This window comes from Chaetodon auriga, chromosome 14 (genome assembly GCF_051107435.1).
Source record: "Chaetodon auriga isolate fChaAug3 chromosome 14, fChaAug3.hap1, whole genome shotgun sequence".
Lineage (NCBI taxonomy): Eukaryota > Metazoa > Chordata > Actinopteri > Chaetodontiformes > Chaetodontidae > Chaetodon > Chaetodon auriga.
In genome coordinates this window covers 2,539,070-2,565,142 of record NC_135087.1, presented here as the reverse complement: position 1 = coordinate 2,565,142, position 26,073 = coordinate 2,539,070, and the positions used below count along the sequence as shown (strand labels likewise).

Below are 26,073 nucleotides of genomic sequence, written 5' to 3'. Positions count from 1 at the left end.
ATTTAAATATATTTTCTGCTTCTGTGTTCTTGGTACGTAGCTGTCTCATAAGATAATGTACGATTATTTGTGCTCAATAATCTTCTTGCTAATGTTTTATGACTTAAAGAGCTTATGATCAGTGTTTTCATATTAACAATAGATCAGCTTGTTTCTGCAGCGCCTAATGCCCAAACAGTCGGATTATTCCAGGTTTAAATGCGTCCACACGATAGTGCTTATGTAACTCATTTTAAAGTGCTGTTTTTTTAACACTGTAATGGAGTTACTGCTGAAACTCTGTGCAGCCGAAATTTAACACATGAACAGATTTAATACAATTGACAGAACCTGCCGTACAAGAGATGATATTGACAAATATAACAGGGAACTGTCTTAAATGTGGATTTGCAGATTCACTGATCCATGCTTTTCATTGCCAAAGATATAGTAAGAAACATTACAACACTGGAGAAAATAAATGTTTTATTGACATATTGAGAGACACAAGCTCATTTTGAAATCATATGGGGTGAGGTGTTACAAGCAATGAGTAGATAAGAACACGGCTTCGTATCACGGGCACCATTGAAGTGGACCATTCTTCCTAACAGGTTTATTGAGGCCCTTGCTGCCTGTAAAGTCATCACAGCCTCCAGGGTGTTGACTTTGCTGTGGTGATGCAGTGAAATGAGTGTTTATCACCTCCGTGTTGCAGCTTATGCAATCAGCACAGCCTCATAGAGCAATAACACGCCACTGTCTGCTGTCATCTGTGTGTGTGTGTGTATGTGTGCATGTGTGTGCTGGATCTCCGCCCAGAGCAGCTCTGTCCATGCGACCCCCCCCCCCCCCCCGCTGCCTGACAGGCTGCCTGCAGAGCCGAGCATGCGGCGCCCTCTGGTGGCTGTGTGTGGAACAGGTATGTCAGGAATGTGACGCTGATCCCTGATGACACATTTCTTTCCTCTTCCTCTACAGGAAGGTCAGAGGTCACGGTGAGCCACAGAACAACACTCTGGAGCTGGCGGGGATTCAGTAGGTGTGTCTTTTTTTACTTTTTTGTCCCTCCTCTGATTCTCTAGGACAGTCTTTTTTGGCTCGTGACCCCTCATCAGCCTCAGTGTAGACGTGATCTGTGAGCAGCAGAATAAAATATTTTGTCTTCTCATTGAAATACATTTACTCGTACTGTATTTAAAGGCCCCATGTGGAGGATTTAGTGGCATCTAGTGGTGAGGCTACTGAACCCTTGCAGGGTTTTGGAGGCGCTCTCCAGAGCCGGTGTTTGGTTTGTCCATTCTGGGCTCCTGTAGAAACACGGTGGTGCAACATGGTGGCCTGCTTCCTCTGCAGACATAAAGAGCTCATTCTAAGGTAACAAAAGCACAACACTTCTTATTTTCAGTGATTAAACACTGATGAAAACATACTTATGAATACTATATTCCACCTGTGCCAGCAGATCCTCCTAAATCCCCCACACTGGACCTTTAAGTACAAGGAAGGAACTTGAATATTTGAGTATTTTATTGTCATTCAACTTTCTACTTTTACTCCACTATGATTCATTATGGGAAACATTGTACTTTTTACTTCACATTAGAATTTAAATTATTAAGTATTATGATGATATAATAATTACTTGGAGGCTTTATTTACAAGTTATACTCTTTTACTGAAGTGATATTTTCCTTGTAGGATTTGTAACAGTATTTCCACAGCATGGTGTTTGTACTTTAACTGAGGGGAGGGATCTGAATACTTCCTCCATCACTCATCGTTTAATCTTAATAGCTTTTAGAGGCCCTAAAAGATGAACTTATCCAGTACTTCATTATAAATACCCCCAGGTTGGGAGCCGCTGCTCTCGAGACCAAAATAATCTTCTTCATCATCTCGTCTGTTGCAGCGTTGATGCAGGAAATTACAGGTTCCCTCTGAAGAAGACTCAGCCTCAAACGAGCCGCCCAAAATAAACATCCCTGTGACACAAGCAGCTGGATTCAAGTCAATAACAGGTTGTAGGTTTTCACGTTGATATTTTCATCAATTCATCTGATGACATGAATATAGGCTCACCTGTGGGGTTATGTGAAACTGCTCATGAGGTTTGTAGCCTGCATGCAGGAGTTTAGCCTGAAAAGTACTGAACTGCCAATGACAGAACAAGAAGAAGTACATACATTTCTGTAGATTAAACTAGCCAACTGTATATAAAGTAGTTCAAATTAGCTCCACCTTAAACATCTACAGCATTAAAAATACAAAAAAAAAGTGTCTGACCTTTGAATAGAAAGGTTAATTGAATATAAGGAGGTAAAAAACATGTTTGTGCACTTTGTGTGTTTGCATTTTTGGATGTTTTTCTAGTCCCATCCATTAGTTTCAGCGACATAAGCCTGTCTTCAAGTATTATTAAGCAGATTAAAGCCCACTTACTATGTCTCCCTCCAGCAAGCACTTTGGCGCCGCATCAAAGACAAAGACGGAAATGTGGCATCTGGCAGAAAGTCTCCACACAAAGAAGAAATTGGCATTCTAGGAATTTGTTCTGCCTTTTCAGTTTCACTGTGAATGAAAAGCAGCTTCGTCCATGAAATGTAAATGCACTTGACCTCCGGCTAACTCGGTCTGCTGGTGCTGGTGCTGGTGATGGAGGGCGGACGTGAGCTCGAGCTGAGAGCAACTCGAGTTGGCCGCTAACAGCGCGAAAGGTCACCTCATCCCACACTTGGAGAGTCTCTCTGTGGAGGCGGCCTGGCGGTCAAAGACTGGAAAACGTGACTGTGGTCTTGTCCCGGTTTCTCTCCTCGTCACTGGGAAAACCCCTCAAACCTCTGAGCTGGTCCCACCATCAGCAGGGACGCTGTCCCGGCCTGAGGAAGCTTTAGTTTCTGGATCAAAAGGGGTTTTCCTCTGTATGGTGGCCTGTTTAGGACAACTCAGATGTTGAGCTGTAAGAATTCATCAGCCTTGAAGCTGCACTTACTGGTCATGTTAGCATGCTAAAACCAGCATGTTAGCTTCCCAGTGTTAGCACTCCCAAATGTTAGCTTTTTATGGAGGGTTTATTTTTCAGGGTGTCGTTTACAAATAGCTATTTATAATATATAGATATTATATGTACATTTGAATATTCAATGTTCTTTTAGCTCTGCTTTTGGTCTCCACCAACACCTGAGGGAAACGTCTGGCTCTTTAGCTGCTGAATGCTCCTCTATGTTCGCCAGCTAACGTTAGTCCCAAACTTTGTCCGTCTGGTGCTGGAAACAAGGTTGATGAGAGCTTGAACCAAAACAGTGAACGTGCTTTCAAAGCGAAACGAGGTGAAAGACTCAAATGTCCTGCAGACACTTTGAAGGGTTGCTGGTAATTCTCTCATCATTGTCTACTGATCCATTGTTAGCAGCTATGACTTACTGAACAGCTTTTAGTAAAAGCAGCAGTACCGCATTCAAACTTGTACTTATGTAAAAGTACTTCTGCTGCAGGCAGAAGAGCCACTGTCAGTGTTACAGTATTACACATCATGTCTTTAGATCACTGTTACTGATGCCTTCAGCCACTTTATATTTAGCGTTTGTATGTTAGCATGCTAACCTCGTCTGTATATTAGCACAGTAGTGGAAACAGAACAATCTCCACTCTTCTTCATCAGCGGGTGGCGTTTGCTCAGGTGTCATGGAGCCTCTTTCTGGGTTGACGCTTCATGTTTAAACTAAAATCTGAGATATTTCAGGTTTGATTCCTGTAGCAGACGTGTCTCCTGTCACAGTGGCCTTGTGAGAGACACTGAACCCCTCACCTGCTCTGGATGAGAGCGTCACTTTAAAGTTTAATGCCCATCTGCAGCGCGGAGCGTCGTGGTGCATGAAAGGCCTTTTATCGGGCGTCCCTCGGCGATGCTGCATGTTTTCTTAAAATAACCCTGAGTAGGCATTTTGAAAGTTTGAAAGCTTGTGATCGACTTTTCAGACACTTGTCGGGTCCTCACGTGTCCTCTGGAGAGCTGCCAGACTCAGGAATAAAAAAGACATTAACATAACACTCATCTAGACACGCCGTCTTTATTTTGCAGTGGGAATACAAATTGAAAACACAACCATCCACGGAGCATTCACACAGCTTATGTTTTCCAGTCTCAGTGTGCTTTTTGTACAAGCGCGTCTCGGAGGAGAAACAGCGAAAGCCTGTCACAATCAATGCAGTTAAAGGCGACTTAAGAAGACATGTTTGGAACAAAAAGAGAAATGCAAAACCTTTTCAGTCGCAGAACACATTCCTGTTCGCATAAAGAAAGGCGGAGCAGTAACAACACCGGCGGCCGAAGAACGAACACTGCGCTTCATGAAAGACGTTTAAGCTCGAAGGAAGGTCTCCTCCCTCGCGGTGGATCATTTTACTTTCTAAAATCGACCTTTGTCCCGCCTTTGATCGCTTGCTTTATTGATTTTAAACTGCAGCATCATTTGTGGGTGTGCTAAGAAAAGGTTTTCAGCTGGTGTTAAGTTGCTCTGTGATGTGTTCACCTCCCTCTTTGCCACCTTCATCATCATCATCATCATCATCAGATCTTTCCTTAATGAAATCAACTTTGGTACTAAGAAACGCAAAACATTCTCCAATGACTACATTCAACCCAAAGCAGGAAAATGGAATCTTTAAACCTCTAAATGTGCACGTCAGTCGCTCAGTGGTGTCAACGCATCGCAGGACAGAAGTCGGACAGATACCTTTCAGAAGCCGCCAGGTCTGAATCTCTAACGGACTCCAGGTTCAGATACTCTTGACGACCCGGAGCTGCTTTTAGCCGTCCAGCTGCGTGTTGGGGAATCCTGAACGTCTGGCTGGAGAGGACTGTGAATGCAGGCAGGAGGAACTGAAATACCAAATGATTCCAGGTCAGGATTAAACCAGCGATCCATTTAATGACCGACGGGTATTAAAACCAGTTCGTGCCACTTTCTGGAACAGCTGACATCCTTCTCAGGAAACTGTCTTCTTCTTTGCAAATATGATATTTGAAGTTTGCTAAAGACTCTGACGCTTTGTTTTCATGAGAAGCAGGGCTATTTTTTTTTTTTTAAAAGTGATATTATTTTTTTCTTGTTGTCAACAAATCCCATGAAAAGAACCTCCAGTATCCAAAAACTGATTATGTTTTTCACTGTTGTCCAAAAACTATTAAAACCACATCAGTGAGCCGCGTTCCTTCGTTAGCTTCATTAGCAGCTGGATCACCAAATCATGAAAGATCACGTGAGGCGAGAATCCATCTTTCCATGCTTCAAGTTTTGCGCTTGTGGCCAAACTGCATTGGTTTTAGACCAATCAGCCTCCTGTGAGAACTACTGGCAGGTACAGGTGTGGCTCAGGTGTGTCGATCGTGAGAGAAGCAGCTGTTTGTTTGGACACGTAACGCAGACGCTGCTGTAGCAGAGCAACCCTTCACTGAGAGACGAGATATGAACTGAAGGATTTTCTGGATGGAAAAGATTGACATACGATTGGTTAGCCCGTGATAGACTGACAGTTCGTCCAATCACCGGCCAACTACTGTCTGTCAGTGCCGGCCCTTTTCCAAAGAGTTTCCATGGACGAGCATCAGGTTAACAGACACCATCCTGCTGCCTGAAATCATCCCAGAACACCAAATGTTGATTAATCCACCGCTAATCCACGAGACTAGAACACATTTCACTCCAGCGTCCAGCTGTTTGAGGAAATTATTGAGCCTTTTTTCAAAATAAAAGTTCATATTTGTTGCCAGTTTTAAAGGATTTTTCAAGGTTTGTTGAGACTTTCTCTTCTCTGGTCTTTTCATGGGATTTCTTCACGATGACACTGATAAGAGACTAAATTACCAGCTTATCCTTTAAAATGCTGTTTAAAATGTTTCTTAGACATCTTTTAAATACAAACCAGTCATCTGACCAACGTTCACACTCATGCAGGGACAAACTAGTTAACGCAGACATGTTAGCCTTCATTTAAACCTATAAAATCCATCTTTTTTTCTTGTGCAAACACATACGGTCGCAAAAAATGCATCAAACACTGTTATCGATCCCAGTTCTTATGAATTCAGAAGAGAAATTTGTTTGTAACTCTGCTTGGGCCCAGGGTCCATTTAGACTCGGCACAGAATCAGAGGAGCAGTGGTGGTAATTGGGAAGGGTTACGTGCTCCGTCTCGCTGGCACAGACTCTAACAAAAACCTTCCCTTCAGCGAAACATTTAGAAAATGGTGCTTTACCTCACTGACATCCTCCTTTTTAAGTTTGCACATATGATCCACAGAGCATAAATTTGTGCGGTTGCCAGAACGCCCACTCGCTGAGGCGCCGCGAATACTGAATAAAAAAAGAGGCTTGGAGACACGAAGATGACGAGACAGAAAAAGATATAAGCGACATTTCTTCATATAGTGTAAAACATTTCATAAACTATTCAGATGTACGTTTAAGAAGGAGGCAATGTACAGAGATGCAGTGATCTGCGAGGAGTACATGTACATCTTTATATATTTACTGCATACAAAAAGAGCATGTGAACTTAAGGTGTGTTCGGGTTGGTTTGGTCTGAGAGAGCATAAGGTTCGCTGTGAGAAAGCATCTGTTGCAACAACAGCCAGGCAGGCTGACGATGTTTAATGAACACTGTTTAATCTAATTTTCCCCCGGATGAGTCAGCTCCGTACCCAGGAGGCCGAGCCGCAGGCTACCTGCCAGAAAATGCCTCCGACTGCAGCTTAATGCACACAAAAAGGGTCTGTGGGAGTTTGCTGGAACATGTTTTGGTGTTTAAAAAAGCAGTGATACACAGGACGACCTTCTGAGCAGCTGGAACGAGCGACAAAGCCCCAAGATTCGCTTCAGCTTTGCTGCTTTAGTCGCAAATGAGAAACCTGTTGCTGCAAAACTGCTGAGACATTCGACCTTTGAGCCTGAGTTCACGCTGCGAACGACCAGCAAGTCAGAGCAGAGAGAACAATGACGCCCAGCTGATGGAAGAGCTCGTCAGACAGGAAACGCTGACCTGATGATCGCCAAACTAATCTGCCACAAAGTCTCAGCTCAGGTCCTTTAAGCGCTGCAGTGTGTGGAGCTTTCTATCATATCACATGACCTTCATCAGCAGACGTAGATTTCAGTCTATGTAATATAATCCAAACTGTATGAGATGAAACCACACTAAACAACTGTCACACAAGTGCTCATCTTCAAATATCCTCTTTTTCCAAACACTGTCAGTCTTTAATTCTTGAAAATGAAATTATTATTTCTGAAATTTTCTCTCTTTAAACTTGTATTAAATTATGTTTTTGAGTAAAATTGACATGTCATTGCCATCAAAGAGGAAAATAAGCATTCATTTAGAATCATGATCACCTGATCTATCATCTCCTTTTAGCTCTGTTTTTGTTCTCCACCAGTGCCTGAGAAAAACATCTGTCCCTTCAGCTGCTAAATGCTCCGCCATGTTCACCAGCTCGTCACTAACTCTGTCTGTCTGCAGTCTGGGTTCGTCACAGCAAGCGACCTCTTTCCATACGAGTCATTTGATCGATTGTTCACATAAAACTGAACTCTCTCTGCTGATGAAGCTCATCCAAAGTGACTGAAAGCTCCAGAGCTGCTCGTGTGGCTGTTCTGTCACATCACTGACAATCTCCTGCAGGACGAACGTCTCGTTTCTCTTCGTTTACTCTCAGAGGTCAACGGGAAGCTGTGAAGCCATTTAATCGGCTCATTATTCTGTTTTGTCGGTTGAATTTCAGCCTGATTGCTTTCAGAGCCCCATCAGCGAGACCGTTTGCAGCAACGTGACTCATTTTACCGCCTGCTGCGAGGAGCGCCGTCAGTCTGCGTGACCCCGAAATTACTGAGCAGAACACCACCACCTTTAGTCTTTATCAGGGAATAGATACTGATTTGAAAAAAGCCTCATTTTTTGACAAGTAGTGCAAATTGTTGTGGCGATAATGGCCAAGGTGCTCTCCGTAAACACATTCGGTGCTTCAGCGTCGCATCAAAACGGGCGGCTGCCGGCTCCTCATTCAGCTGCACTACAAGGCTGCTTTTACACGCACTGGTTCACAGGGAAGGGTGAAAATAAAGGCACAGAGATTTGGACTTCTCCTCCAGTCCTTTCCCTCCCTCCCACCGTCTCCAGCAGAAGTTTCTAGAAGGCTCTGTCGGCCGCCGTCGCCATCAATCCTCTCCGCTGCGCAGAAGCCGACCGACGGCCCTCTGAGCGTCAGCCTTGATGTGTCAATCCACTGGATATCGCCGCCTCTGCCTCCCTTCCTCTTCCTCTCCCCGGGGACCCCTCCCAGTCGCACTCCTCCTCCGTCGGTAGAAAGCAGTGGGTAGAAACAAAAACCGAAAGCAGCAGCAAAATTTCGCCTCCATCTCTGACTTCAAACCTGATCCGTTTACAGCCAATCATACAAAGTCACAACAAACATTTGAAGCATACTACAGACTAACAGCTACACGGGCGGCGGGGGGAAAGGTTCTCTTATGTTTTCAAACATCCTGCTGTCTGTTAAACATGGACGCCTCGTAGGATGACACCCCTCATCTAACCTCATCGACGCCTCTGTATCTCAGCTGTAGGCCGAGGTTTGCCTTTTTTCCTCATGACAGCTGCGGCGTGCAGGGTTTGGGGGAGCTTGCCACGGTTGTTTGAATTGGAGCGCTACCAGAGACATGACCGAATGCTGAGGGGATAAACAGGGTCAGGCAGGGGGGGAGCGTCACCTTCCATCAGTGATGCAAACTCCCACTGTTCTCCCTCTAATTACATCTCTGTTTAAACACAGATTGTCTGGCTTCAGCACCAGCTTGATGTTCAGCTCTGCCTCCACTGTTTCACCTTTGATGCTGCTTTTAAAATGCCCCAAAATCTTCCTCCATTGTGTAAAAGCACATTTCACTGCAGCATTAATTTCCTGGTCAACCTTTGTTCACGCCATCTGCTTCGCCAAATAGAATCAGGCCAAATTTCAATACAAACCGCAGCAAAACAAGAGAGAGACGCTCCTGTAATCTGACATTTTTGGATAGATTTTGATATTCTTACGCCCAAAATCAGCCCAGTACAACCAGACACCAGGTCTCACGGTAGCAGTGGACAGCCCTGCCTGATCAGGTCGCTGTCGCTAACACATGCTTCGGCGGTCTCATTCACACCTGACACTGCTAAACAATCATCACACTCGGGTAATTCATCGATAGCAAGTGCAGCCTGGAGGACGCGACCACTGTAACAGGCATTATGTAGTGCTTTGGCAGCAGGCTTTGATGACCACACAGCGAATACGAAGACGACAGACGACAACTCACACACATACACACACACGCACACACACACACATACGTACGGGAGAGTTCAAAAGAAATCTTCAAAAAGCACAAAAAAACTTTTCAAAGTGTTTCACAAAAGGAGTTCTGTGTTGTTGACTTCTCAGCAGGGTCGGCCACAACTACCACAAAGAGACAAAAGAAAAGCGCTGCTGCAGTGCATTCTGGGGATTTGAGTCAATATTTACAGCCCGTGGAATGATAACGTACTAGTTTTTGGATTTACACACATTATCACCTCCTTTCGTTCCTGCAGCGACGTCCCGTCCGGCGTCCCTGCGGAGCAACACGGCCTCCGCTCTGTGACCCGTGTTTCTGAATGGATCAATACTCCCACTCGTCCGTCTTCATGTCCAGGTAGTTGAGAATGTTCTGGGCGAACTTCACCGCCTGCTTCCGCGCCATCTTGGTGGTCTCGTCCCCCTGCGGGTCCACGGCATCCAGCGCCAGCAGCTGTTTGGTCAGCAGCTCCTCCAGCATCATGTAGCTCTTGTCGGCCCGCTTGCCATCGAAGCCCAGAACCTGGGCCTGGAGGTCTGACAGGCTCCCCAGGACCAGCCACACGGCCCGGTGTGACGGGTGCTCACTGGGGCCCGGCTGGCGGCGGGCCAGGGCCTCGCGGAGGTCCAGGAAGGTGATGATGGCTTGGACCTCGACCACGGCGCGGCGGCGGGCCTCCCTGATGCACGGGTTCTTGGCGGTGTCCACCTGGTCCAGGTGAGTGAGGAGGCTCTGCAGCTCGGCTTTGGGCCTGAAGCTCAGGTCCCCCATCACGCAGTGCCGCAGGACGCCCTCTCGCAGGTGGGAGACGTGCGCTCGCACCGCCTCGATTTCACGGATGGAGTTGTTCTGCGCCAAGTCGTACCTGAAGAGACAAACACCCAATCACTGAACTTCAACCACAAACTGCAGCTTCACAAAGATGAAGATCAAACCTGTGACAAACATCTTTACCAGCTGCACGTCAGTCGGCACCCAAGTATCCATACTTGATACTAGTCATCCAATAGACAACAATATATAACAAACGTACAGCGAAATTAGACCTAAAACAATTAAAACTGATGTTCAAAGCCAGGAATTGTGTTCCATGTTATGGAATAAATGTGATCAAACTCTTTGTTTGCAAAAATGTCTCCAGTGTGGTGTCAAACTCAGGCAACTCTACCAAAATAAAAGCATCAACTAATGTCCTTTAAATCTGAGGTATGCTCAGGAGTGACCCTGAAACGTGTTATTTTAGACGAGTGCGTTACTGAGTTTTATTCTGATCTCTATTTTAGGAAGGTGATATTTTGTTTTCTGGCTGGTCAGACATATATGATTATTTCAGTGCAAACTGTATCAAACAACCTTATTTTGCTCTAATTGAGGGCAAAACAAGGCAGCACAAAGAAAAGCCTGTGAATGGAGTGGTGCTTAAATCGGTGCTCGAGTCTGCTGTTGCACATAATGAAGTACCTGGTGGGCGTGTTATTGCTATCAGTGCCTCTCTGGTGATGTGAGTCTAATTCACTCCTGACAGTGCAGCATAATTCAAATCAAACTTCGACAATGCCCAGCCCCTCCTCCGATTCACCACCCAAGCTGCTGGCGATGCACAGTAACATCAGCTCATGTGCAATATAAGGACAACAGAGGCGTACTCTGGAGAGCCGAAATGTTCAACTGGTACTTCCTTCCTTTTGAGATATTTTAGGTCCTTTTTAAGCAAAAGTGCCAAAAAATGACTTCGCTTGCGTTCTATGGCAGCAATTTGAATGTCTTTGATTTTGAACTGACTTCACAGCGATTATTCAGTTAATACAGAAAACAATGCGCAGATGAATCTTTAAGAGCAGAATCGTCAGCTGAGCCCACCTGCGCGTGTCGTCTCCCTCCCCCTCCAGGTCCAGGTGTTTCAGCAGCCCGTTTATCTCCTCCACAACCTGCTTCCGGTAGTTTCTGATTGCTGCGTTCCCGGAAACATCCAGGGCGTCCAGCTCCACCTGCATCTCCGTCAGGATTCTGGACAGGTGGGCGCAGCTGTCCCTCCCACTCAGCCCCATCAGCAGCGCCACCAGCTGACTGCGCGCCACGCTCACCTTCACCATCACCTGGTTGATGCGGTGCACGGCCTCGTGGGTGTCCCCCGACAGCGGCAGGGAGAGGGTCTGCTGCTGCGTGCGCCCCTCGATCACGTCCTGCACGGCGCACAGGCGTGTCAGCGCCCGGTAGCGCGCCTTGCGGAGCGGCACCCTCCCCTCTGTCTTCACCTGCGTGAGCCTCAGCACGAGCTCCTGCAGCGCATCCACCAGCTCGTCGTTTATTTCGGCCACCCCGCCGGCACGCTGAGGCGCCACCACGCGCTCGTCCACCAGCTGCCGCGCCTCGTTGCTCAGCTGCTCGATGGCCAGGCGGGATGGGTGAGTGGCGTTCTCCTCCAGGTAGCGCAGGAGGCCCTCCACCTCCTGCGCCGCTCTCTTTCGCGCCCCCTGCAGCTCGGGTTTGCCCTCCGTGTCCACCTGGTCCACCTCCAGCAGCAGCCGTGTCAGCTCGCGCTCCAGACGCTTGTAGTCGCGGTCGTTCTGCATGCCGCTGAAGGTGCACACTTGAGGCCCCAGAGACGCCACTTCCTTCTGGACCTCGTACAGCCGCATCATGGCAGGGTGCTGCGGATGATACGGCTGCTGCTGCTGCTCCATTGGATGCTGCTGCTGCTGCTGTGGACCACCATGGTCCATCCTCTTCCCGCCATCAAAGGGCTTCCCAAACAGGCTGCAAAGAAAGGCAGCATGAAAGGAACGTCAGAACAATGAGCGACAATTCAGAGCAGTTTCAGCCGCGCTAACATTGTTGTCTACTGGCCAGAATGGGTGGATTACTTCAAAAGTTTCTTTTCAGATACTCACAGCCAACACGACTGAATAGGACCTCCAACTAATGTCTGGATGTCAGCCAAAGCAGCTGGCATGAAGACAAACTCTGTAACCTCAGCTGAACATTTAAAACTCCATCGGCTCCATGGGAATGATCAACAGTGCGGTCAGATGTAAATGCTGCTGGCCTTGTTCTCACATGAAACTTAATATGCAAACAATGTGTGTTTCTGTACGGGCAAAATGTGCAAACAAAGCTAAGATTTCTGGAAATCTTTCTGCACAGCTCCAGTGGGAACGAAAGCATCAACACACACAATACGTTACAGTTAGAACAAATGACCTTTGGATATAACCACAATGGCTGTTATGTTGCAGTGGAGACACTCGCCCACTGAAACTAAAATATAAACTCAGACGAAAAATCAGCCGAGGAGAAGGAGCTCTATCTCCAATTTACAGGCGATTCTGTCATGCGTAACATGTCAGAAATCGAGGCTGCAGGCTTAAGAGTTATTAAACGTGAAAATAATCCATCTTATGTGTGAGCAGTCCTGACAGTCTACCGCTGTGCTGCCAACATGCTGCTGGTCTGCAGACCTGCTGCCAGCCTCATCTATGAGGAGCTGTCACGTCACCCAAAAACCAACCCGCAGTTTACGATCTGTCGCAGGTTCAGTTTGTTAAAGGAGGTTTCTCCTCGTTCCTTCAGGCCTTTTTGTTCCAAACTGTAACTGAATCTGACCTACATTGGATTTCTGAAGCTGCACTTAAGAGTTCAAACATCTGACACCAACATATGAGCCAAAATCCATCTTGTTACATAAAAACATATCGTAAGAAACAGTGATAGTAACTTTATTTAAACAGGAAATGTCTGAACGGAGATTAAAAATGTGTGAAGTTACAGGTGCAACAGACTCCAAACTTTAACCCAAACAGGTAAATGTGACCTGGTGCTTCGTTACTCTTTAATATTAATAACAACACATGTGGAGGGTTTGTTTAAAGGGTTTAGAGCCACTGAGCTCTTAGATCAAAACATCACTTTGTATTAATGAGCAGAACACGATGACAGAAACGACCCCACACACATAAACAGTGTTAGAAACAGTGCAAACCCTGTTAAATACTGTAAATGTGTCTATGTGCTCTCCAAACAGCTGATTGGTGTTTGAAATGTGAGTATAACAACGACCACGCAGCAGACAGAGGAGTCTCTTCTTGACCTTGACCTCTTTTGTCGACGTGCTCTTATTTTACGTCACACAGACTCCAGATCAGCCAAACGACGACCCGGCTCAAGACAGGACGAGGAGAAACGCCCACATGACACATTCATGTGAAACGCTGTCGTTACAATTGTGCGAGGGAATGAATGAGGTTAACCTACATTTTCCTGTCGACAAAAAGAACACCCACATGACAACCAATGGGAGCAGGCTCGTGGTGACATGATGGCGATGGCTCTCTCATCCTCATACAAAGCATCCTGCCTGAACACCGAGCTTTACACACTGAGGAGGACAGAACGCCGCTGACCAACGCCCCGAATATGAAACCCCTCAGAGCGTCTCTGCACCTGAGCAGGAAATTCGGTCAAACAGCCTCAAAGTGTGTCACAGGTGCCTCGAGCTGTGAAATGTATTCCCAGTTCAACGCTTCAAGAAATCTGTCTTCAGCGTAATTTAACTGTCCGACTAACAACAGGCTTCTTAAACAGCAAATTACCTTTTGTGCCAAAATTCCAAAAATTAGCTGATTCCAGTTTCTCCAGCGTGAAGATTTGCTGCTTCTGTCTGTTCTGAATCACTGTAAAGTGAATGTATTCGGGGTTTGGACTGTTGGTTGGACGAAAGAAGACATCTTTAGACGTCTCCTTGGGCTCTCATGTTTCCTCTCTGTAGATTTGTGTCTCTTTGTTGTCATTTTGTAGTGTCTTTTTGTCTCTTACTAGTCGTGTGACATCTGCAGTCATTTTCTATCTGTTGTGATTTTGTGGTCTGTTTTTGTCTCTTTGTAGTTTTGTGTCTCTTTGTTGTCATGTTGCACCTGTAGTCACGCTGTATCTTTGTGGTTGTCTTGTCTCTTTGTAGTTTGTGTCTTTTTGCAGTTATTTTGTATCTCTTTGTTGTCATTTTGTAGTGTTTTTTTGTCTCTTTGTAGTCACTGTGCATCACTTTATGTTTCTTTGTAGTCAATTTGCTCCTTGTATTTATTCTGCATCTCGTTGTATTCATGCATCTGTTTATAGTTTTTTGCATATCTTTGCAGTCGTTTTGCATCTCGTTGAAGTTCAGCTGTGCAGTTATCAGCTCTGTCGTTATTTTGCATCTCTTTGTAGTTGTGTTGTGTCTCTCTGTAGTCGTCTTTGTGGCTCTTTGTAGCTGCTTGACGTCTCAGCATTTAGCAGGTGAACCTGAACTCTCTGGTGTGCTGTCAGATCTTGAACTGCAGCTGAACTTCAGGATTTACTTCACACTGGAGATGAAGAGCGGCTGTTTGACACCTGTCCAAACGCAGACTCCTGGCAGATACAGTTACACAAAATACTACAGCAGAGCTGCAACGATTAGTCGATTGGAAGAAAATTGAATTCCAGCTATTTTAAAATTGACTGTCAGCCATTTTCATTTTCAGACAAAAATGTCAAACATTTTCTGCTTCCAGCGTCTTAAATGAAAGGAATTGCTGCTCGTCTTTGTCATTCGTGACAGTACATGAAGAGCTTTTCCGCTGCTGACATTACTTTGGGCTCTGGGAAACTGTAATGAGCTTTTTTCACAATTGTTTTATGTTGTATAGACCACACGTTTAATCGCTCAGTACTGAAAATAATCTGCATATTAATCGATTATGAAAAAGAACGTTAGTTGCAGGCGTACGTTACAGCAAAACATCAAAGTCTGAGATTCAGGTTTTATTTTCTTAAAGTGGAGCTTTTCTGCTGTTCTTTCAACTGTTTTATTAATTGTAGTGAATTTGGATGAAATGCTGCTGCTGCCTCAGAATCCTCTGCAGCTGTAATATGAAGGATAACCAGTGCTTCGGCCTCGGGACCCCCTGACCCCTCTGCCCCAGTAATGGACCAGTAATCCATCCAGGATCACCACGCAAACCTCAAGTCTACTGAAATGAAAAACTGCCTCCAGTATTCAGATAAATCCCACTTTGGATCTTAAAAATCAGAGACAAAGAAAGGGAAATGGCGAGCAGGAAAACCGTTACGGAGGAAAGGAACGCCCAGCCTCCATCAAAGTGAACTTTCCGTGTCTGCAGGGTGAATGGTGATACACAGGATTAAGATACGGGGAAGATTTGAGTTTTGGCAGAAGAACATGGCTCAGGGGAGAGGTTGCATCATGAGACGGGCTGTCATCATCGGCCGAGGTGCCTGTGAGCACGATGTGATCGTTGCATATGAATGCCGAGGCCGACAATATGATGTTTTGTTATTCACGGCATCAATAATTAGAGTAGACAGGATTATGTATTAGCATTCCCTAAAGTACTTTTATGTAAGAGTGCGAGGGGCTGGGCATTTGCAGAATAGTGGATGAACACATGCCAAGCCAGAGCTTACAAATCTGAGTATTTATTAGGATAATCTCAGCAAAATCCACTCCAGCCTGGCACACACCTCGTGCCTTCATTTGGTCCAGAGAGACAAGAAAAAAGGACTGGAGGCTGAAGCCATGCTCTCACAGCTGAGGAGAGGTTCGCCACTGAGCATCAGCCTTCCCTCCCATGAGTCACTCAGCATGAAGGCTGCCTGAGCTGGACCTAACATGCAGCGAGCACCCCCGGCTTGAATCTCCCCCAAACCGTGCATGCACCTTCCCCATCTCCAGGCTGCCTGCACCGGTCCTGCACGGCTTTGCGCATTATGTCACCGTCCAAAATCCTGCTTGGCCAGCTGGTTGGCAGGAAGGTATGTGCCTCTGTGAGGGTATGCAAATGAGCACAGCTGTACCAGAACCAGCAGACACCACACCTCTAGATCTCACAAACCCGCTCGAAGCATCTCCAGAGGCTGTCAGCTGTATCCTCTCTCACACACACGCGCGCGCGTACACACGTACACACGCACGCACGCACACACACACACACACACACACACACACACCAGCAGCATCGTTATTTCTCACCTTTTCAAAACTCCGAACACATTCGCGCACATTTTCGCGGATGTCTGTTTCCATCAGCCAAAGCAGGTCGGTTCGTGGAGCAAAGAGGCATCCAAATGGATAATCCCCGATTCAGAGAGCTTTCGGCGGGGGCGATGGTGCTCCGGTCAGCCTCAGCACCGAACGCCTCACTGACTGACTGACTGACTGCGGTCGGGCTGGTGTCGCCCCTCCCACAGACCGTGAGGGGCTTCCTCCGCCGAGGCTCGCGTTAAAACATCTGGCTTTATTAAAACATATGTTTCTGAATCTTACGGGTGATTTAAGTGGCCGTTTTGAATCAAATAGTCGAACTCCGTTTTCCACGTCCGGCGCTCAGTGAATGTCATTGTCTGTGCCAGTGCGTTAAGCTAGCTACCGATGATCACCTGACTCTGCCCCACCTTGGCCGAATAACTTCAGCTTTTTGGTCTTTGTACATTCACACCACTTCCTCACTTTCACGGTTTCACTCTTACCTGCATAGCCAGCGTACAGCCATCTGAACTGTTGTGGAAAAGTGCGCACCTCCTCTGATTAAAGCTAAACATTAGCCTACCTAGCTACCTTCGAGTAACAGTTACTTACTTTCCGGCTCCTGCGTATGAAACTAACACGGAGTTTGTCTTTGCTCATTTGGGGGGAAATAAAAGCAATTTAATCGGCGTTTCCGTGACTCAACGAATAAGAGTTGTGAATCTGTGTTTAGTTAACCTATAATAAGTTCATATCGATGTAGAAGTATAATACATCAACGTTATTTTAACGGACATCAACTTGACTATTTTTAACACAGTGTAAATTTTGGTCGTCCAATCTTGGGTACGCTCCTTTTGACAGAGCCGCCGGGCCGTTTGTTACGTGGCGGCAAGAGCGGGAAACAAACTGGAGTGCAGCAGGAGGTACAAAATTGGTGTACTTGTAGCCTACTTATTTGAGTTTTTCATGCTTTTTTTTTTTTTTTTAACTTTTGAATGCAGGACTTTTATATGTATTTTACAGTATGTGGTCTTGTTATAGTGTGTGTATAATATCAAAATGCTGATTAAATGTTAATGCACCGACAATAAATTCCCAATAGTATAATATGTCCTACAGAAAAATAATGTAAGCTCAATTTGGCTGCTTTGTAATTACTTTTACTTTTATACATTTTGTTAATAACTCTGACGTTTATGTGTAGTAAGCAGTATAAATACTGTAGTAAAAATTTTTATATCACATTAAAATGCAGGAACTAAGGACAAATGGTTATTTATGTGAAGTATTTTCAGTTTAGGTTAAGTTTAAGTGTCCTTTTTGTATGTACTAAAGTAAAATTTTGAACGTGGGCTTAAGTTGGAACAGAGTATTCTTATATCGTGTGATTATTAGTACTGTACTTATGTATAAAATTAACATACTTGTACTTTACTTGAGTATTTCTATTTTCTGCTACTTTATGCTTCTGTTCCACCACACTTTCAAGACAAATAATGTACCCTCCCTCCTGCTTTACTCCGATAGAGTTTTGGAACACACCCTTTGAGTGTGGGCGTCACGTGACCAAACGGCTGCTTATCTCCGCCGAAGGACGCAGACATGGCCTCCTCTGTGGAGTAGAGCGCGTGAGCACGAACAGTATCGGCCAATGACTCACTCTAACAGCAGTTTAGCCTCGGCTCGTTAAAAATGGCGTCCAGAACAGCAGCAGCAGCGGCGGGCTGTCCGACATGGAGGCTGCTCAGCCCCTCCACCCTCCACGCTGCTCTGCGATCACGCCGTCCGTCCGCGGGGGACAGGCGGCACTGCAGCTCCAAACTGGCAACCCAGCAGGACAAAACACCGAAGGTTAGTGCGGAAAGCCATCATCGTCATCCTCAGTAACGTCCACAAACGAACCGCTACCGGCAGTGTGTGTGTGTGTGTGTGTGTGTGTGTGTGTTACCACTGTTGTTGGATCGAGTCGAGTAATATCAGGGCTGACAGATCTTTTACTGAAGTATAAATGCGGTTAATACTATGTAAAAATACTCCATTACAAGTAAAACTCGCTCCGTTTAAATGCATTTAACTGCATTAATGCTGGTACAGTATGAATACATGACATTAACTCATTATCATGTATTATTAACACCTGCAGCTTGTAGGCGGGCTGTGGTAGATCTACATATTATATATGATTTGGCAGCGTTAAGGAAAAGTAAAGTTTCAAGTAAAAGTAAAAGTACACATAATGCACAATGATAGTATAAGTAGTAAAGTATAAGTGCAGTACTGAGGTAAATACACTTAGTTACAGTCTGGTAACATCTGTACTTCCTCAGAGTATCAGGTTATTTTCCCAGGTGTATCTACCTGTTTGCTGCTCTCTGAGTCCGTTGACGTGTTCTCTGCCTCGCTGCTCGTCTCATCAGGTCCTCTGGTTAGAAATGATAAGCAGCTCCCTGTGAGTCAGCTGCCGGTGTAAACCATGTGACGTCTGTCTGTCTGTCTGTCTGTCTGTCTGTCTGTCTGTCTGCTGTTTGCTGCCTTCAAATGAGACTGTTACCTGAGTGACACACACCTGCAGAGAGCCGGCCCGCCCCCCAGGCCTCGCCCTGAACCTCACCTCATCAGGCTCTGTGTTTTAACTTGTTCTGTGGAGCATTACATCACTTTATACACACTAAGGTTGTAATAATTAAGTGATCAGTCCCATCTTTTTAATTATTTATTGATCTGCAGGAGGTGATTTCCTCTCATGTTGTTCTTCTTCTGAATCGGTTGCAGCTCCTGTGGACGAAGTCACTGCTTTAATATTCTCTTTGTCCTGTATTTGTTTTTTAAATTGAGAAGCAGTTTGAAGTTTTTCTGTGTTTGGCTGCGTTTTCTGTATCTGCAGCACATCTTATTATTGTTATTGTGGGGAATCGGCCTAGTTACAGGTCTTGGGGGTCCCGCTGGGTATTTTGAAGAAGTAGTATAAATCCTTTTTTTGGGCTCCAGAGGGAGCTGTACGAAGCCTGATAAATTGCCTCAAGTGATGTCACGTGAGTCGGCGTCGTCTGGTCTGAAGACTGAAAGTTTGAAAATGAAAACGATCTGTCGGGGTTCCGCTGCTCGTGTCTGCTCCAAGCTGGCAGTGGTGAAGCGGCAGCGCAGTAAAAGGTTTCTCTTGTTTTTGCTCACGTGCAGAGATCGCTCTTCAGACCGGCACCGAGCTCCACACACGACTGGATTGGTCCACCAAACCCTCTGTCCAACCTGCGGCCAATCGTCTACCGCGTCCCAGAGAGCGAGACGGAGCTGGAGAAGAGGCTGCGACAGCTGAGGCAGGAGACGGAGGACTGGAACCACGAGTTCTGGACCAAGCAGAACATCACCTTCAGCAAGGTCGAGATTCAGCTTTTTAAATAAAACGACTCACGAGACGAAGACAAACGCAGACGCAGGCGCAGAAACTACCCGACACGTCCACTGCTTCACAGCTCAGAGTTAAACGTTATTTTTGGTTTTAAGACTCTGAAGTCTCTGCGTCCTTTGGTCTCGGTTTCATCTGTCACACAGGCTGTGCTTTATTTTGGCAGCGTGGTTAAAATACAGGAAGTGCTAATAAAATACATGATATCCAGGTTAGTGCCCATCACAGAGGGTTAGTGTGAACAGAAAGAGCCCCCCCCAAAAAAACTAATGATGATTTCCATTATCAGTAAATCTCTAAATTACATTTCTAAATGAATCAGTCGTTCTATAAAGTGCAGCAAATTTGAGAAGTTTGAAGAAAAGACGTTTGGATAAACGGTGGACATCATGAGTCCGTCGATCGATTAATGGATTGATTGCTTCAGCGGATACATTAAGACGTACAGAGTTGACAGAGTCGACGTGTTTGAGCAGCAGGATGATGCAGAGAAACGCTCGTGTTAAGCAGATGAACTGATGTGAAGCCTCTGAATCAGCAAACATCCTCCCTGCTGACCGACCCCAGAGCTGCTGCCCTGCGGCTGACCTCTGACCTCTGACCTCTGACCTCAGACCTCAGAGCTTCCACGTGTGGATTCGCATCACATCGTCACTGTCGTCATTATTCATAATGTCCCTGAGTGTCGCGTCCTCTGCAGGCTGAGCTCTTTCTCTTAAAGTTCTTGTTTTGACCAGCAGGGGGCAGCATCGCACAACACAGCTGTCAGGTGAAGCTCTGACAGGTGACAGCAGCGTGTCTGTGTGTGTTTAAATCTGATGAGGCATTAAGTACCTTGAGTTTCAGAGTATTTAACAGATATTTTTCTATATGAAAATCATTTTTTAGTTTTTAGTTAATCTGCTCCTGTTGTTGGTTTATTCTGGATTATTGATTTCTTTTGTTCTGTGTATTCAGGCCTCTGTGGACACTTTAAACGACCTGTTTGTCTAATTCATTCAGTTTTGAATTGTCTGACTTATCGTCTGCGTTCGATGTGAGTCGCTGTGTTGACTGTTGGCTTTCTGTTTGTGAATGTTGTCAAATCTAAATAGATAAATAACACGTTTGTGTCCTCTCTGCAGGAAAAACACGCTTTCATCGTTTCACATCTGAGTGCAAAAGGCTTGACTGTGCGAGATGAGCAAGGTGAGGACGTGCAGCCTCCACGTACATTACAGCGCTGGCGTCTTACGTGCACAGCAAACGTGCACAGGCTTTACTCAGAAAAGAAGATTAAATTCTGGAATAGAATTAAAAACTCCTGCACGCTGTGCTTTTGCGTGGATTGTGAATTCACTCACAGTCTGTCAGAACACGTTAGAAATGAAGCCCGACAGACTCGACACCGACGACTCGGTGAGCTGAGGAGGTTTTATGTAACAGCTGAGGATGTAAAGAGGAAACTTAATGAGAGTGTAACGTTCCTCTGCTGTGTCTCCTCTCCCTGCAGGACGCCGCCGCTCCCTGAGCAGCGAGGAAATGGCCGTGTTTTACAAAAGCTTCCTCGACAAAAACAGAAAACGACACGCAAATTATAACAAGTGAGTTGTTTTGCAGCAGGGCAGCTCCCACGGCGCCGTGGGTGGGCGGGCACATCTCCCTCCGTGGGAGCCGTGGGCTCTAATTGACGCCTGTACCTTGTGTACAGAGAACAACAAACATGGCAGGCTGTGAATTCGCTCTGCAGAGTGGCCGACTCGTTGTTCGGGTGGAGAATCCTCCAGAAAGAACGCCGCTTTCTGCCCACACGCGTCACCTCTGCAGCTGCTTTCATTTCGCCTTCCCTGCGTGGGATTCAAACTCCAACTTTTACTGTAAATCTAAGAAATAACAGCATTTCCCTGTTTCCTCTCCCCTGCCGTTATTGCTTTCTTGTCTCGGCCTGTTTAAAATCTTTCAACTGTACAAATGAGCCTCCAGCGCAGCTTGTGCTGCTTTGTGCTGTGCAGCGAAACATCCCCGTTGATCCACATTTATTCCCACTCTGTGCAGTGATCTTAGTGTTTCAGGTTAGCAGCTGCTGCAGCATCAGAAATGATGTGACCATTAGAATAAATACCGTACAGTGCTTTGTATTTGAAAAAGGAGTCATATGTCGATGTTATGGAGCCCTGGAGAGAAAAATAAATTCATCCAGGTCGTGTTTTACTACATCGAGAGCTCAAAATGCAGCTGCGTGTGCACCAGATTCAGTTCATTCCCACCTTTTGGTTCATTCTTGGACACAAGAGAAGCAAAAGAGCTCAGTTTAACACGTCAGTAGACTGTGAACATCGGCTATGATGCGTCTTAATAACACCAGCCATACGTGCTCCGCTGTTAGCTGTCCCCTCAATGAAAAGCGCTGCGTGCTGACTGTTTGTACATGCTATCAAACTTGACTCAGCCGTCGTCTCTGGGTTTCCTCTGTCGATCATGTTCCTGCATTAATTTGGACATTCGCTCTAATATCTGAATTGTTTTTAATGAGCTCTGATAAGCCTCCAGAGCAGAAGGTCGGAATAAACTCTGACTCATGATTCAGAACATGGACTGAAGTCTTTCGGCAAAGTGTTGGACCGACTGTGCGAACGCAGACTAGATGACCAGATGAGGTTTAAAAGAGGCCTTTAAAAGAGACTCAGAGTCATTTTGAGCCCTCAGTGTCGTAAAATGTGGCCTCGATATATTTTTCATCTCTCTGCGGTCAGTATGATGTCACTTCACAAACACAAAAATAAGACGTATAACAGAGTAAAGGTCATAAATGAAATGGAGATTAAAACAGATGTAAAACCAAACAAAGGGAAGTCGATTCTCCACAGATCTTTAATCCAAAAGAAGACAGTTTAAAGAGTTTCCTTCAGTTTTGAGTGTGGAGTGAATCAGCTCAGAGATCAGAGGAGCTCAGAAACCTCCTGGTGTTGCAGGGTCAACAAAGAGCCGGTGGATCACCACTGTGAGCTTGAAACTGATCACAAGGAGCCCGAATTAGACTCTTGATTTGGTGTGAAGCCAGCGATCGAAGCCACTTGAGGGGAAAAGCTTTGCAGCATCGCTCTGGACCACAGAATGATGTTTTTCTAACACGGGTGAAAAGCTGCAGAAATGAAAGCGTGAATACGACCTGCGTGTCAGCGTCAGAGACAGTGGTCTCAAAATCACCTCAGCTGGGAAAACAGGTCGTGAGTGCCGAGTTAACCAGTAAGAGGAAGGAACCAAATGAACATACAGTCTGAGTTTCACTTCTGAATCTTAAATATGAAGACTGATTCTGTTCAGATGTCTGTACTTTAAATATGAAGCTACCAGCTCGTTTCCTGTGGATACGGCGGCGGCGGCGAGCTGACGAGCTGAGCCAGATAAACTGATATGAAGCACAGAAGTTCAATGAGCTTAACTTCTTTTGTAAAACTGTATTTTCTCCCAGAATGAAAGGAGACACTTGATGTGTTGCTGCAGTATAATCTGCTGAAGTCACTGCGTTGAACCTCCTCTAATTCTCCTCCTGCTCCTCCTCTCAGGGAATGGTACCGACGGAACTTCACCATCACTTTGCTCATGGCCCGAGTCGCCCTCAGCAACGTGTGGAGGACTGTTAGAAAACCAGCCCCCCCCCCTCCTGAGGAGAAATAAAAGGTTCACCTCCTCCTGCCTGTGTTCTTCTGTCATTCACTCACAGTGCCGACGCTCATCCGACAGGAGATTTGTCTTTTTTCTGCCTGTCTCGTCATCTTCTGGTTCTGATGTGTGGTTGATTTAATCAGATCCTCCTCAGGTGCTGAAACATATTTTTCACTGCTCACTTACAAACGAACAGATGAGCTGTCGATGTGATTAATTCAATCTCTCCATCTTTCTTATAACTGCTCTGAAAAACAAAAGATGTCAGCAGGACATTTGTTTGAAACAGGCTGTTAACAGCTGCCTGCTCTTTACTAAAAAACCCACAGTGGTTATTTCACGTTGTATCAGTCAACGCTGACCTGATGCACCGGGTCTCTGAGTCACTGCAGGTTTTGGTGATTCTGGGCTTCCACGGAAAAGTCGGATTTGACGAGGCGTGTTTTGAACTTTGCTCCAGTCTCGTCTTCACGGTGTTATCTGAGGCAGCTGAGACAGTTCTGTCTGCTTTCTGTCAGATTTCTCACACTCTGCACGTTTTTCAGTCATGATGAGAAAAGACAGAACATTTCTGTCACAGGCTGGTCGGTTCATTCAAAGCACAAACCAAAAGTCTGGTACTTTTCTAAATAAACAAAGTGTGTGGATCAGCACTGGAAGGTAACTCAGTGAATTTACTTAAGTACAAATTCAAGGTACTTGTACTTGTTTATTTCCACCTTATACAAACTTTAAACTTCTACTCCACATCTGAGGCAAATATTGTACAGATTACAAGTTTTCATCCTCTTCCTGTCTAGTGAAAAGCTTGTATCTCCAGATGTGTTGATGTTGAATGTTTGTGCTGAATTGAAGGATGAATTCTTCCTTTATGTCTTGAGAAATTTCTCCTCCTTCTTCAGCTAAATAAACTCTCTAAAAAGCCTCTCAGATCAGTTGGAAAATACATTGTCATCTGTTTTTCTGAGCTCGTCAAACTTTTGGAGATGCGTGGTTCTCACAGGATGGCCGTGCTGCAAACATATGATGATCTTATAGACTCTGATGCATTGCTGTAGCTTAAAGCAGCCAACAGGATATAAAGTAGTTGAAATGAGCTCAAGCTGAAACATCTAAAGCAGTAAAATGCAGCAAACATATGAATGGAGCAGATAGAAAAACACTGACAGGGACACTTTACTACTACATGAGTACTTTAAGTACATCCTGCTGATAATACCTACATACTGAAGCAAGGTTTTGAATGCAGGACTTTTAACTTGCAGTGGAGTATTTCCACAGTGTAGCATTAGTACTTATAAGTAAAGTATCTGTATAATGACCTGCTGGCTTACAGAATCATAAATATAATACACAGTGTGGAGGTAAAAGTAGACAGAAAAGTAAAAGGACAGAAGTACTATCAGCAAAATGTAGTAATACTTCTGTAATTTTAGTTTCTTTATGCACTCCTGGTTAGTTTAATGGTAAATAACTGCATATTAAAAACTCCTTGTATGTTCTGCATGTAAAATCTTCATCTCAAAATTAAGTTAGTGGAGTAAAAAGTACAATATTTTTCTCTGAAATGAAGCAGCAGAAAGTGGAAATAAAGTACAGTTGATTCAAAATACAGTAATTGAGTAAATGTACTTAATTACTTCCACCAATTGAATATTGAATGATTATATCTGTGTTATTGTCCTTGTAATGGTGCTTCTTCTTCTTCTTCTTTTTCCGTCTTCGTCTTCTTTTTCCCTTTTCTTCTTCTTCGTCTATTTTTATTAATATTATTTAAACTGATATGGACCAATGAGTCCGAAATACATTTGAATTGAGTATACACCATTAAACCACATTAGAGTTGTGAAAATGAAATGTATAACCAGTAGTTTGTGTTTTCACTGTTTAAGTATTTAGTAAATCTGGTTGCTCAACTCGCACCACAGCTTCCGCTTTAATCCGACCAGCCATGACATCATTACCGAGGAAGAGTGGGGGGGCCGCCGGGTAACGCCATTTTCACGCAGCGCGCAGTCAGTCAGTCAGTCATCCAGCCAGTGGACCTGCGAGCTGTCATCTTCATGGGCCACTCGTCAACTTTTTATTTAGCCCAATGAAGCTGCTATCAGGTTAGCTTTACGGAGCTGCTCCTGCCATGGAACCAAAGCAGAGCAGGCTGGCGTTGAGCGGCTCAGACTAAAGCCAGCGTTTGACAGTGAGGTGGCTAGCTATGTAGCTAGCTGCTCATCATTAACGGCGGTTGATGCAGTGAAGCCCAGCGTCAGTCGGCAAAACGTATCCCAGCCTGAGACACTTTGGAAATTGTGTTTTGTAACTTGTATTTTTTACACTTATCGGAAAACGTCGTCAGTCAAAGGAGCAACACCCTCATCTTGAAAGAAGGCGTGATTTAAAAGGTGAAGCGGCGAGGAAAACGAACGTTACAGCAAGCTACATTGGCAACGGATGTCCGAGAGAACGGTAAGAATGGCTCCGTGTATTCCTTGGAACGATCATTAGCTAATTAACCACATTCAGAATTTTTCATTTGTTTTTTAAAGTGTCATTTTGTCAGACTGTAAGCATTTGAATTATTGACGTTATGTTAATTTGGTCAGCTTGTTTTAAAGCATTACCCCCTTTGATGTGTGGTTGGTGTTTACGTTAATTGCAGGAATTAGACGCCATGA

The 26,073-nt window shown here is 45.2% G+C and overlaps 3 protein-coding genes across 8 annotated transcripts in view; 2 read left to right on the top strand and 1 right to left on the bottom strand.

Annotated features, from left to right (window-relative positions):
• Positions 1-4,030: 4,030 nt before the first annotated feature.
• Positions 4,031-18,804, bottom strand: bag5 (BCL2 associated athanogene 5). 3 transcript variants are annotated; one of them, XM_076748197.1, is made up of 3 exons: positions 18,712-18,804; positions 11,211-12,107; positions 4,031-10,215 (listed from the first exon to the last, which is right to left on the bottom strand). In XM_076748197.1, exons 1-3 carry the CDS (start codon positions 18,765-18,767, stop codon positions 9,675-9,677), a joined length of 1,494 nt encoding a protein of 497 aa, XP_076604312.1. In that variant the 5' UTR covers positions 18,768-18,804; the 3' UTR covers positions 4,031-9,674. The 3 variants fall into 3 exon arrangements, with proteins under 3 accessions (XP_076604312.1, XP_076604314.1, XP_076604313.1); XM_076748199.1 differs by lacking the exon at positions 18,712-18,804 and adding an exon at positions 16,854-16,999; XM_076748198.1 differs by lacking the exon at positions 18,712-18,804 and adding an exon at positions 16,357-16,812.
• On the top strand, positions 17,906-24,345 carry coa8 (cytochrome c oxidase assembly factor 8). The gene is made up of 5 exons (XM_076748200.1): positions 17,906-18,204; positions 19,531-19,728; positions 20,881-20,944; positions 21,249-21,339; positions 23,302-24,345. The coding sequence occupies exons 1-5, from the start codon at positions 18,046-18,048 to the stop codon at positions 23,411-23,413; spliced, it is 624 nt and encodes a 207-aa protein (XP_076604315.1). The 5' UTR covers positions 17,906-18,045; the 3' UTR covers positions 23,414-24,345.
• Positions 24,346-25,363: 1,018 nt separating this feature from the next.
• The window catches only part of klc1a (kinesin light chain 1a), a 43,482-nt gene continuing 42,772 nt past the window's right edge, over positions 25,364-26,073 (top strand). For 2 of the 4 annotated variants that reach the window (XM_076749039.1, XM_076749041.1), the window contains exon 1: positions 25,393-25,864. The gene's annotated coding sequence lies outside the window, so the exon portion shown is untranslated. Of the gene's footprint in view, positions 25,865-26,073 lie in introns of all 4 variants that reach the window. The other 2 variants (XM_076749043.1, XM_076749042.1) reach the window with 2 other exon arrangements.

What these genes read in the sequence shown, in the direction of transcription:
- coa8 (XM_076748200.1), top strand. Translation starts at nt 18,046, where the DNA reads ATGGCGTCCAGAACAGCAGCAGCAGCGGCGGGCTGTCCGACATGGAGG. An exon ending in GACTGTGCGAGATGAGCAAG is followed by an intron (nt 20,945 to 21,248) that starts GTGAGGACGTGC and finishes CTCTCCCTGCAG; the next exon opens with GACGCCGCCGCTCCCTGAGC. An exon ending in CGACACGCAAATTATAACAA is followed by an intron (nt 21,340 to 23,301) that starts GTGAGTTGTTTT and finishes TCCTCCTCTCAG; the next exon opens with GGAATGGTACCGACGGAACT.
- bag5 (XM_076748197.1), bottom strand. Translation starts at nt 18,767, where the DNA reads ATGAGACGAGCAGCGAGGCAGAGAACACGTCAACGGACTCAGAGAGCA. An exon ending in ACTCAGAGAGCAGCAAACAG is followed by an intron (nt 12,108 to 18,711) that starts GTAGATACACCT and finishes CTTTCTTTGCAG; the next exon opens with CCTGTTTGGGAAGCCCTTTG. An exon ending in GAGGGAGACGACACGCGCAG is followed by an intron (nt 10,216 to 11,210) that starts GTGGGCTCAGCT and finishes TTGTCTCTTCAG; the next exon opens with GTACGACTTGGCGCAGAACA.